At 46.5% G+C, this 12748-nt stretch overlaps 1 protein-coding gene across 2 annotated transcripts in view; it reads right to left on the reverse strand.

Moving 5' to 3' along the window:
• Positions 1–4540, reverse strand: part of RAB11FIP4 (RAB11 family interacting protein 4) — a 121367-nt gene extending 116827 nt beyond the window's left edge. For both annotated transcript variants that reach the window (XM_066566076.1, XM_066566075.1), the window contains exon 1: positions 4350–4540. In XM_066566076.1, coding sequence (XP_066422173.1) covers positions 4350–4493 — 144 coding nt within the window. In that variant the 5' untranslated portion in view covers positions 4494–4540. The remainder of the gene's footprint in view (positions 1–4349) is intronic.
• Positions 4541–12748: the final 8208 nt, after the last annotated feature.

A 12748-nucleotide genomic window follows, 5' to 3' on the forward strand; every position in this document is an offset into this window, starting at 1 on the left:
AGACTCATATTACCAAGAAGATATGAGCTATTCTGTCATGGTGCACACTGACAGGAATTTTGGTTCCTTTAATTTCTGGGTGCAACTCTGAGCTGCAACACTACAGCCAGGAGCCTGAAATTCACCCAGACTCCTCAGAAAGATTCTAGATTGTCAGGCAGTGAAATCACAGTGCTGAATTACAGGAGAAGCTACTTCTGGAGTTAGAGCAGAAGGGCTGTTTGGAGTACCACAGCCTCAGCTCCTGGGACACATCTGAAAGCAAGTCAAAAGGAAGATCCAGGAGTGCCATTAAACTCAGCCACAGCCACAATCCACTGCTGGGGCAGCACTTGAGGTTGATGCCTTTAATTTCAGCCCTGACTGGGGCTGATGACTGAAATTAGCAACAAACATTTTCCTATAGCACTTTTTTTGGCCAGAAATTTTCATCTCTTCATGAGAAATATGTGAACTCATTTTTAGCTATTTCTGTTCTACACCACTAGTAAACCATTGTCTAAGTGAGTTACTGTCCACTCATGTGAGTAATTGATATTGGCCTATACATTTTATTAGCTGCTGTAGCTCCCTTTCAATTGTGACACTGCTCAAGTCGATGAGCAGATCTCACCATGACAAAGATGACTGTGTGAGCACCTGCACGGTTTGCACCTCCAAAAGGCGTTTACCTGCCTCAGAAAAAAGTTGTCAACACGCTCAGCTTACTTCACTTGTTGCTGAAAACTGAGTGTGGAGTTTAAGTAGAATCTGGCATAATGAAACATCAACTGGCACTACCCTGAAATACACATTCACACAATCCTCTGCCAGAACTGGGGCTTGCTGAACGTGTCACTCACAATGCTCCCAGACACTTGGCTGTACTGCAACTCTTTTCCAGTGAAAGGGAACCAGATGGTGAGCGACTCTTGGCATTTCTCAGTGTTATGTGAAGTGTTTCTTTAGCTAGTGAGCACATGCCATCCAGTCAAGTAGCTTTGGAAACAGCCCTTGGTGCCTTTCTTCAGATTTCTACACAAACGGCAAACGCCCCATTCACCAGGAAAGTCAGACCCAAGCACGGAACCAAAAGTCTCAGCTAGGAATTTCTGTTGTCCTGGAGACAAAGAAGCATCTCTGAGGGATTTATTTCATCCTTTGGTCCTGTTACAGCCTCTGAGTGTTCAACTGCTCATCAATGTCCACGGAGAAAGATTGATGGAGACTCAGTTAAATGCCCACAGTCAGATGGGATGAGCAGAGGCCAGAATGCTCAACTGCCTAAAGGTACGAGTTCCACAACTGTGTGTATATGCAAGCAGTGCTTGACAGCCAGTCAGGTCTGCTGTAAATTCAGGAATTTGGACACCTGGTTCTGTTCCTGGCTCTGCCAAATCAATGCAACCAAATCCTTTTTTCCTCTAGTTGAACCACACGCTTTGCAGGGCAAAGTAAAAGCTTGCAAGCAAACTTGCTAGAACCTATTAGAAGCAGAGATTTCAAAAGCCTATTAAAATAAAATAGAAAAAGTTAACCAGAAACAGTACAGTTTATTATTTTGACTGTGCAGGTAAGGAGTGCTTTGCTTGAAGGGAAAGCTGCTGCCTTGCTGCAACGATTTTGCCTTGAGGCAGTTTTCAGAGAGTTGTTATCTTTCAGGAATAATAAAATTCAGCATGTTGACTACACACCACACACAAGAAAAAAAAAGAAAACAGAAAGAAGAAGAAAAAAACCACAAAAGGCTAAATGCCCTAAAAACCCTACTAAAGTTAGTATAAAGAATTTGTAGACTGCAAACTTTGGATAATGGTGGCTCTGAGGAGGTAGAGAAGAGATGGATATCTGTGTGGCCTTCATAGATACTCTCTCATTTCATAGACATGACCCCAGGCTACTGTTGATAAGTATCAGAATTACTCAGTACACAGTGCTACAAAATAGGACCCTTCCTGTGGCCAGATGAACTCTATAAAGAGAATAATACGCTGTTTATATTTCATTGCACATGAGGGCAAATCAATCTTTCACTGATGCTCATGGAAAGATTTCTTTTGAAAGTAAAGGGAGCCCAGATGGATGAGGCCCAAGAAGTTTAGCATAATCAAAAATACATTGACAGTAAATATGTTCTAATGTGTTAAAGAGAACTGCTCCCTAAGTCTCCTCAGTTTAATTTAATGAGATGCATTTCCACACAGAACATGTGATGTTCCTGCAGATGCAAGGTAGAAAGCACTGTGTTCCTTGGGAGAGTAGATTCTCACCATCTCCAAACATCAACTGTGATTCATCACACAAAAAGTTCACCTTCAACAAGCCTTTAAACTACAGTCCTTCACCTACACTGGTTGCTCTGGAGTAAATCTGCACTTGGAAAATTGATTCTGTATTTCACTAGCAAACCTCTTTGGGTGATTTACAAATCCCATTTACTCAGCTGCTCCTTTGAAGTCAAGGGACTTCCAACACCAACTACACCTGGCATGGGGAAGTAAACCAGAACAAGTTATATTATAACACTGATAAATAAAGAAGTATGATATGTAGATAAGACTTCTCTGTCCCAGTTTTACAAATATCTTATCAAACACTGCCAGTTACAACTGAAAGAAATACAAAGCAAGCATTTCTCAGCACTGGCACTTTCTCCTGTGCCTGGCCAGCAAGGCAGCCCATCCTGAAACTATCACTGACAACTGGTACTTTCCTAGCCCTGTCTTTACTGGGATTTCCAGTTTTCTCTTTCTCTCCATTTAAATATTTTTCTACTAATATATTCCAATTCACTCTAAGCTTATGAGATCATCACCTGAACCCCCTGTCACATCTTACAGAACCCACTCCACTCTCACAACCTGAAAGATTTCTAAAACCAAAAAGAATTGTTATGACCATAAGTGTCATCCTGCTGCAGAACAGCAAGTGGAATTTTGTCAGCCTTCCTCAGTGCTGCACAAGAAAGCCCCTGATCTGCCTCCAAATAAACACAGCAGTGCAAAAAGCAATTTGGATGCAGTTTATCTGGCAATAAGGATTTTAAAATACTTCTATTAGCTTATATAAAATTATACAAGAGACAAATCCAAAATGAATAAAACTTGTTACAATTACTCATTTCTCCTTATTTTGCTAGTTAAAACCACAAACTGCAGCTTCTCATTAAGAAAATGTTTAAGACCTGTGACTATCTGTAAGTAATAAGCCTTCTGTCTCCTGATTTCCTGATTTAATTCACAAGCTGTGTTTCATTATGAGTGGCAAGCTAGAAATAAGAGATTTGCTCCAACAATTACTTGAATTTACTCTGGCTTTGCTTCCTCTTTGGCATGCCTCTATAAATCACTGTTTTATTAGCTCCTCACATTAATTTGTTTTATTGTACTCTAAAAGGTTGTTTGACACTGGTTTTCTGAACCTCATCATAGTCCCAACTTCACTCCTCCTCCCGGGCACCCCAAGTTGCTGGGGCGCACCGTGAAGCATTGAACAGTAAAGTGTAACATCCCAAGAGGATGGAATTGAACAGTAAAGTGTAACATCCCAAGAGGATGGAATTGAACAGTAAAGTGTAACGTCCCAAGAGCTCTCCTAGGAAAGCGTTTCTTGCTGGTTCATTTCGCTGGAGCTGCAGCCCTTGACTGAATCACTGAAGGGAACTGTCTCCAACCAGCGCATGGCGTTGCCCTCACTGCCTCTGGCCCGAATCCCACTCCCATCTCCACTGATGTCACGATTTACACCGGTCCCACTGACGCAACGCTCTGCCGAGACCGGTGGCGCGACTCCAGATTTACGCAGTGTCACCGAAGGGCTGGGGGAGGCAGGGATGAACGGAGCCCTCGCTCCCAGCCCATGCCCGGGCGGTTTGCGGTTCCTGCACAGGTGCTTCCCTGACTACCCAGACACTGCCGGCACCGCACCGGCTCCGCTCCCAGTGCCCCACCGAGCTCAGCTCAACCAGGACGGACAAAACCCGGAATAAAAACAGCCCTCGAAAGGAGCCGCGACCGGCCCCGCTACCCGAGGGGTCTAAGGCTGCCCCGAGGGATGGGGGATGCTCCTGGGGAAAGAGGGAGCCGGGCTGGTTTTGGGGAGGGCTCCACGGGAAAGGGGGAAGGCAGCTGATGGCCCTGAGGGCGGGGGGCTCCAGGCCGCCAAGGGGAGGGCTCTGGCACCCCCGAGGAACGGAGAGAGCCCGAGCCACCCCGAAAGGAGCGGGACCGGGCTGCCCCGCGGCACGAACCCGGGGCTCCCGAAGGGACGGGGAGCGCGGTGAGGACAGGCGGGTGACGGGCGGCCCGGGCGGGGTCTGGCCACACACAGCAGGTGAAAGTTGCGCGGGGCCCGGGAGTCGCCGCACTCACCTCATCCCCCTGGCCGAACTGCAGCCCCAGGGCCACGAAGTGCTCCACTCGGATGAACCCGTCCGCATCCTCATCGCACACATCGAAAACCTCCTTGAGCTTCCGCAGGAACCGCAGCAGGCTGGCCGGCTCCATCGCGGGCATTAGCTGGAGGCCGGCGGCACGGCCGCGGCCGCAGCAGCCATGATCGCCCGCGCCTTCAGCGGGTGCGTGACATCAGCTCCGGGGAGCGGGGCGGGAGCGACGGCGAGAAGGAGGAGGAAGGGATGGAGGGAGGGATGGAGGAGAGCGGAGGGAGGACGCGAGCCCCGGCGGAGGGAGGGAGCGAGCGACGGGCGGGAGAACAATAGGGCAGAGCTGGAGGATGGCGCTGAGGGAGGCGCGGCCGCCGCCAGGGGGCGCCGCGGGCAGCAGGGAGGCCCCGGCAGGGCCGGGCGGGACGGGGACACAGAGACGGGGGAACAGCGGGACCGGGGACAGGGGGACTGGGGACACGGAGAGCGGGGGGACAGCGGGACGGGGGACACGGAGAGCGGGGGGACATCGGGACCGGGGACACGGAGAGCGGGGGGACAGCGGGACCGGGGACAGGGGGACTGGGGACACGGAGAGCGGGGGGACAGCAGGACCGGGGTGACAGAGAAAGGCGGGACAGCGGGACCGGGGACACAGAGACCAGGGGGACAGCGGGACCGGGGACACGGAGAGCGGGGGGACCGGGGGGACAGCGGGACCGGGGATAGGGGGACTGGGGACACGGAGAGCGGGGGGACAGCGGGACCGGGGACAGGGGGACTGGGGACACGGAGAGCGGGGGGACAGCGGGACCGGGGATAGGGCGACTGGGGACAGCGGGACCGGGGGGACAGCGGGACGGGAGCAGCAGCGATGGCAGGGAAGCTGCGGGGAACGGGCAGGGAGCGAGGCAGGGTGCACAGGAGGACAGCAGCAGCCCGGGACGCAGCCGGCCTGGCATCACCCGGGCTCTGCGGCAGCGCACGGACCCGTTTGCAGCCCCTTCACTGCTCCATACCTCAGTCCGACACCCCAAATAAAACACCAGTCACACTGCAATTTTTTTTTTTTTCTTAGAAAAAGCCTGGTCTGAATAGTTCCAGGGTAGAGGGGGAAAGCCGACTGTAGAGAGTTAAGGGGCACTTAAGGCAAGGCAGGACAAGCGCCGCTCCCCGCGTTCCGCTGCGCTCAAGCGAGCAGGCAGAGCCGGGGAGGGATCCCCGCTTGGCTGGGCACTGCCACTGCCCACCCCCGCTTTAATCAGACAGAGCGGGAACGAAAGGAGGTCCCTGTCTTTGCAGGATTCCTCATTAAAGCCGCCTGCAACTGCTGTGCTCCATGGCTGGGTTTTAATTTGACCTCTCTGCTCTGCCTCTTTTCTTTCTCTCAGGAGTGTTTTGGGCTGCCTTTGAAGCCCACAGCTGTGAGCTGCCAGAGGGGAGACTGGGGATGGTTCTGGTTTCTGCACTAGACCAGGCATGATGAGTCCAGCTCCTGAGGAGGAAGGAGCTCAGGAGATCAGGCTCAGGTACTCAGTGCCTCTGCCAGCACTCCTTTCCTGCTGTAGATGCTGAGTGCAGGTGACCATCAATCACTGAGTGACGTCCTGTTGGTGATTGATAAAGCTGTCCAACTAAAATGACCATGTAAGTGCAGCAGGTTTTGAATTGAGACAGTATCCATTCATTTGCTTCTTGCAGTAGGAGAGGTCCATATGGCCCTTAACAACCCTGAAAATTCCATGATTAGAGCAATCTGCTCAAATTTATCTCTTTTGTAGAAACCAGTGTGTTCTCAGGAAGTTTTATTTCTTTGAGCATGAGTCTCTAATCACTTTTATGTGCAAATTCACGGTTTGGAAAGAAGCTGGCTTGGCAGCCCTGTAGCCTGCAAATCAGTTGTCAATCAACAACACAGTGACAGCAATACAATTCCCCACATATCCACCCTCAGAGAGATAAGCAGCTGGTTCCAGAGCCTCTGCCACTTTGATCTTCCTTTATTTTTTACAAAAAAAAAAAAAAAAAAAAAGAAAAAGAAAAAAAAAAATCACAGAAGAGTTCTCCTTTCCCTCACTGATGTACTAAATGGTCTTTTCAGTCTGGGGGGGAAAAAAAAAATCAAAGTGCAGAGATCAGATATGAACCTTGGGAAGCAAAGAATTTCTGAAGAGGTATGAGGAGATGTGAAAGGAAAAAGGGAAGCAGAATATTTGATCAGCAGTCTTCTCTGAAGCTGTCTAGTTAGTGCAGGATTCTTGAGATGTGGGATGTTTAGCTTTTATCTTGAGACCCTTGAACCCTTCAGGTTATATGGGGATTGAGCTCAGCACACCTTGGGGACACCTATTCAAAAATCTGTGAGCTGGTAGCCCTTGGAGTTCTGGGAAGACACCAGGAATCAGCTCCTGTTAGTCTAACTGCTCTGAAGTCAGTTCAACCCCTTCAAAGGCTCAGAGCACATCAGTGTCACTGTCCCACCTCATTTGCTGATTGTCTCAGTGACTCCTTGCTCTGACTCCCCTCCCTGTGTGCAGGTGGGCAACTGTGCCCAGACTGGGAAGTGGAGTCACAATAGATATTGTGGTAGGAAAACATTTTAAAAAAGGAATATTCCTGTCTGTTGTGAGCAGAGGAAGAGTTCCCACACCTCAGAGGGGTTGTGCTCAATTTCATGAAATCCAGATAATTTCCACTGACTCTCCTTTACCTTCTGCTGGAAGATGAAGGAACTTGGTCTAGATACCCAAGTAAGGGGAACAGTCAAAACTGTCATCATTAAAATCTGGGTCATTCTTGCACTAACTTGGAATGGGTGGATTCAGGGGACAAAGATTTGGGTTTAGACACTGTGGTTTGGGGAATTAGCGCTGAAGTCCAGGGACTGCCACAGACAGCCTGATTGACAGCAAACACTGGAATTAAGCTGATAAGAGAGCTGGAAAGGTTGTAGAAGCTGTCATTGCAGACAGCTGAATATGTGGAGCAAGTATCTGACAGCTGGGAGATGATTTGATAGCACTGAACACGGGAGAATTGGGATGAGAGATGCTGTCAGTAAGGGTCTGTGATCTTAAAGCTGGGGGTGTCCCATGGGGACTGAAATCAGGACAGTGAACCAAACACTTGCCACCCGCCTGCTCTGCCAAGGTGGAGTTTTTAGGGCTGAATCCAGAAGGTTGTTTTTTATTTCCAGTGGTGGAGCTGGCATTGCTCCTTGCTCATCCCTGCTTCTCCATTTCTAGGTAGGACGTGCGCCATTGGGCTATTTTCCCTATTGGTATATCTAACTACCTGTTTAATCAGAGATAATTGGCAACTTCTCCATTTGACTCATGAACTATGTGAAATAAATATTTTACATACTGCCACTCTAGTTTCCTTCTAGAACTTGAAATATGACTAGTGGTGGTGCTACCATATTTGCATGCTAAGAACAAATAGCTCAAGAGGAAATATTTCATTGCATACCACAGGCCATGGATGTCATTTGCAGGATTTCTTTACAATCAGCTGCTTTTCCATCAATGTCAGTTCCACTCACATAGCAAATTGTAATCTGGTGTCAGAAACACTGTCTAAGGAGGGCACTCCCCAGGGCTGATGGCCCTATCTACAATTCTGGTTGTGTTCCAGCCACATCCAGAGACCAGCCCCTAACAACAGCTTCACAGTACAATTTCTCTTTATAGTACACACAATATATCCCTCCTTGAATTTGGCTTCTCATAGTCTTACTGTTTCCCATTAACTGCTCTGGTTAACCACAGATAATATATGTACTTTATCAACTGGACATTCTCTTTAAATGTCACAAACAACAGGTAACAGGCAGAAATAATCAGCTTATTAATACTCTTGCCCCTGAGAACTTAAAAATACTTAAGAGGTAATGGAGTTTTCTCAGACTAGCTTAATTAAGTTTGGAACAGAAGCAAGATACTTGATTTTTTTTACTGCCTTTCCTCAAATCTATTTTTTTTATTAGAAAAAGTTAAGCAGCAAGAACGAAATTTAAAAATTTTGGAGAAATGTTTCTATAAGCAAGGATCTTCCTTTGAAATTTTCTTGATGCTATAGGACCTCACCTTGTAAGAGTTTTACTGGTTTAATTTTACACAGTATGAATGCTCTTGCTTGATTTCAACAGCATTCTTACCAGATTATGAATTAGGCATGAGCAAAACTCTGTCAGAGGAGCCCAGCTAGAGAGCAACTGCACTAAATGCAAACCCATTAATGCCTTACTTGTTTCTTCTTACAGCACACATACTGCACAAAGACCAAACTACCTGTTCTCCCGAAGTTACAGCTAAAACCCATATCGAGGTTCCCATAAAGCCGATTCCACTGGGAATTCACAGGATCAAAGGAATATTCCCCGGTGTTCCCAGGGACAGCAGCAGGGCTGCAGATGCCGAGGCCAGCGTGTCCCCCTGGCATTGCGAGGTCTCCTGACTCCACCGAGTGGCCGGTCACTCCACTGCACGTCTGTCCCCACCCAACCTGCCGAGGCTGGCAAGAAGAATCACCCATAAAGCCGAGCTGAATGGACAAGATTTCTCCTTCCTCCACATCCCACAGTCCTCCAGGTGCCCTGGGGCCAAGCCTCTCTTGGTACATTCCAGAAACCTGCCTGCTGCCTCAGGGAAAGGACAGCACCTGCCCACTTGTCTCTGACCAGCTCCAAGTAATTGGGCAAGCTTACATTTCCCTCTGATTATAACATACAATTGCATCTGGCAACCTCTTGAAAGCAATAAAATGTTTAAAGCTCCAGGAAAACTCTGTGAAAAGCAGACCCAGTGTAGTAGCAGCAGTCATGCTCTTTTCAACTTCTACCCCAAATTGGGCTGTTACGTGACACACAGACATTCCTCTCTGGCTCTAACAAGGAAATCACATTAATAGACCTAAGCCCCAGATTCCCAAAGACTTTTACTCTTTTCCTTCCCTCTAGTTAAAAAAAAAATCAAAAAATAATTCTAAAAAAAGAGAATAATCTAGAAAATAATTTAGCAGCTGTAACAGACTGAGGATGCACCAGCCAATGTATTTTTTCAGCCTAACTCACCCATAACACAACATATATAAACTTGAAAGTCATCTTTTAGTGCTTCAAATTAAGTTTCTACAACTTTGTTTATTTTGTCCTATCCAAGATGGACTATACACATCTGAATACATACATTCCATCTGCAGTTTTAGTAGAGCTGACTACAGGAATTTTATTCCCAGATATTGCTGTATTCAGCAAGGAGAAATGGGAGAGAATAATAAAATTAGAACATGGTATACCATACTGATACTAATGTCAGTCATCACTTGTGTTGTCTCCAAACAGATGGAGGGAGATGAGTCCAAGCTGGCTGATAATGGGAGATAAAGGACAGAACAAATTTATTCAGGAGAATGTAGGTGCAGCATCTTTATTGCTGTGACCATCCACAGGCCAAGTGGGGCTGGATCTGGTTCAAAGACACTCTGCAAACAGCTTGTAGAGAAATAGCCCTAAAAAGGACACTTCAGGACCAGAGAAGCAATAGAAAAGCAGCTTAACCAGGCTGGTTCTAGCACCTTTATACCTTTATAGATGAACTTTATACCTTTATAGCTGCCTTCAGAAATGACTGGTAGGCATTGTCAAGTCTAGGCACTACAGCTTGCAGATGGAATGATTCCAGCTGTCTCTTAAGAGGATTCACAGCATTTAAAAACTGGTACAGCCCTACTCAGAACAGAATCTGCCTATAAATGTTAGTGTTGAAACTGGAGGATAAAAACTAGGGGAGAAGAGGAATGAGTTCTTGGATTTGAACCAGCTTCAGTAGAAGTGTGATGTTTGCCTCTGCTGTACAGTCACTCTGGCCTTGTTTTTTTCAAGTCCCCTGTGAATCTGTCCTTGTATTTGCCAACGTGACATCCAAGTGAAATTTGGACAAGTCCTACATCCTAAAGCTTGCCTTACCACAAGTGTACTTTGCATCCAGAATTGTGCAATAATGAGATGGAAATACTGAACAGCAGAGCTGACACATTAGCTGGAATCTGTATGTTTTTGGTCTTCTGAGACACAGTGCTGTGCCCTTATAGTGCCTTATTTTCCAGCCTCAAGTAGGTTAGGAGGAGTGAATAAAAAAAGGCATGTCCTGAAGATTACAGCTTTAGGAGCATTTCAGACCAATGCTGGAAGTTCTGAAGTCCCCTATGGGTGGGACATGGCTTAGCAGTATTCCCAGCTGGTTTAGACCATTGCTATAGTTATTTCACTAATCAATTCTGCTAATGTTTGCCACTGAATAACTTAAACACAGTTAAGACTAATGGTCAATACATAAAATATGTAAGGATGCTTTGCTTTCCTTGGCAGTGTTTTAGGTGACTGGTTGAAAACTGCTGCATTAGGCTGTTCATGCTAACACACCCCTTCTCCTTCAACATGGTTCTTTCCCTCAATCACCCACCACAAAGGAAAAAAATCCTCTCCAAGCAATGACCAAATGGTTCAATTGTTCCTTCACAGGACCTGTAACTACTCCTTAACTATCAAATCTATCATACAGCAAATGCTAAAAGCAGGTTCAGAGAAACTTTGTGAAGGTGAACTCTGCTCTATTGAAGTTCTTACTGTTTCTGCATCAGTTTGTGGGCCAGATAAATTGCTACTCCATTCTTGAATCCCTTCTGGAAAATCATTAATATGTCTCAGAGTTCAGAAGTGACACATAAAAATTGTGCTGCCATACATAGGAATACTTACAGGATAATAGACACAACATGACAATGAAGAAGTGCACCAAGATTTCCATCTTGCTTCAGTACACAGACATTCTTCTTTTGTTGTGGCTTTGAAAGAAACTCTTAAGTTTCTTTCTCTGACTTGGAGAAGGTAGATTGTTATAGAAAGCCACACCTGTTCATGCTGAAGCAGCATGCTGAATTACTGATTTTTAACAGAGATCTGTTTCTGTGAAAATTAAACTTAAACTGATGGTGAGCAAAATAAGTCAGTGGCTGTCAGGCTACCTATGCAATCAGACCCTGCAGCTGCAGAGGACGAAATACAAACACTGGGCTGTTTTCTTCAGACTGATCCGGCATCTGTAAAATATCGTATTAATATTTAGAATGAATCACTCTAATGGATTTGCCAAGTGACTGCTCTTATCTGGAAAAGGCACAGTGCATGAATTCAAAGTGGACAAATGATGTCACTGCCAATCAGATACACAGCAGGACCTGAACTCCTTTCAAAGCAACTGATTTTTTACAGCATCTGCTGGCAGGTGACCTACCTTTGTGAGGATCTAGAGCTGTGACATACCCATGACAAAGCCTTTACTGGAGTAAAACAAATTTTCCTTGATGCTAATGGATTGCTGCTTTGTTGTTTGCATTTAAATGAACCCTTGTCTCCATAGGCAAGTGTTTTTATTCTAGCACATTTAGATTTGGCATGGCCCCTAAAACCAAAAAATCGTTACCACCAGCCTTCTTGACACCATCTTTTTTCATCACAAGCTGTCTCTGCCAACAGAAAAACCTGCTGAAGCTAAAACAAAGCAGGAAAAGGAACAGATGCCTCAAGCCCGTGAATGAGCACCAGCCCATGGCAAATGAATCAATGTTCCATTTGATAACAAGAGGTGAGAACAGCACTAAATGCTGCTTTCTGAAGAGATCACCTTCTCAGTTATTTTCCTCTCTCAGGCCCTACAGTATTTAGGATTAATGCAGAATGTTGTATATAACAGGACTGAGGACCAATCAAACTGCTGTCGTGGTCTAACTCCAAGCAGCAAACAAACACCACAGAGCTGCACACTTACTTTCCCCCTGAGACAGATGGGGGAAGAGACTGAAGGGTAAAAGTGAGAAAACTCATGTGTTGAAATAAGGACAGTTTGATGGGCAACAAGGAAATCAAAAGAAGGAGTTCATTCCCCATTCCCATGGGCAGGCAGGTGTGCAGCTGTCTCCAAGGAAGCAGGGCTCTAGCACATGCAGCAGTCGCTTGGGAAGACAAACAGCATCAGCCCCAGTGTCCCCCCTTCCTTCTTCTCCCTCAGCTGAGCATGACACCCCTGGCCTGGGACACCCCTTGGGTCAGCTGTCCTGGCTGTGTCCCCTCCAACTCCTTGTGCTCCCAAAAGGCCCCTCACTGGTGGGGTCTGGTGAGGGCAGAAAAGGCCTTGTCAGAACTGCTCAGCCACAACTAGAACACAGCTGTGTTATCAACAATCTCCAGCACAAATCCAAAACATAGCCTATACTACCTACTAGGAAGAAAATTAACTCTATCCCAATCCAAACCAGCACATTACCCAGGCAAAAACATACTGATTTGCTAGGGAAATTATTTTAAAATATTCAAAGAATGCAGAT

Source organism: Molothrus aeneus, chromosome 26 (genome assembly GCF_037042795.1).
Source record: "Molothrus aeneus isolate 106 chromosome 26, BPBGC_Maene_1.0, whole genome shotgun sequence".
NCBI classification, from domain to species: Eukaryota; Metazoa; Chordata; class Aves; order Passeriformes; family Icteridae; genus Molothrus; species Molothrus aeneus.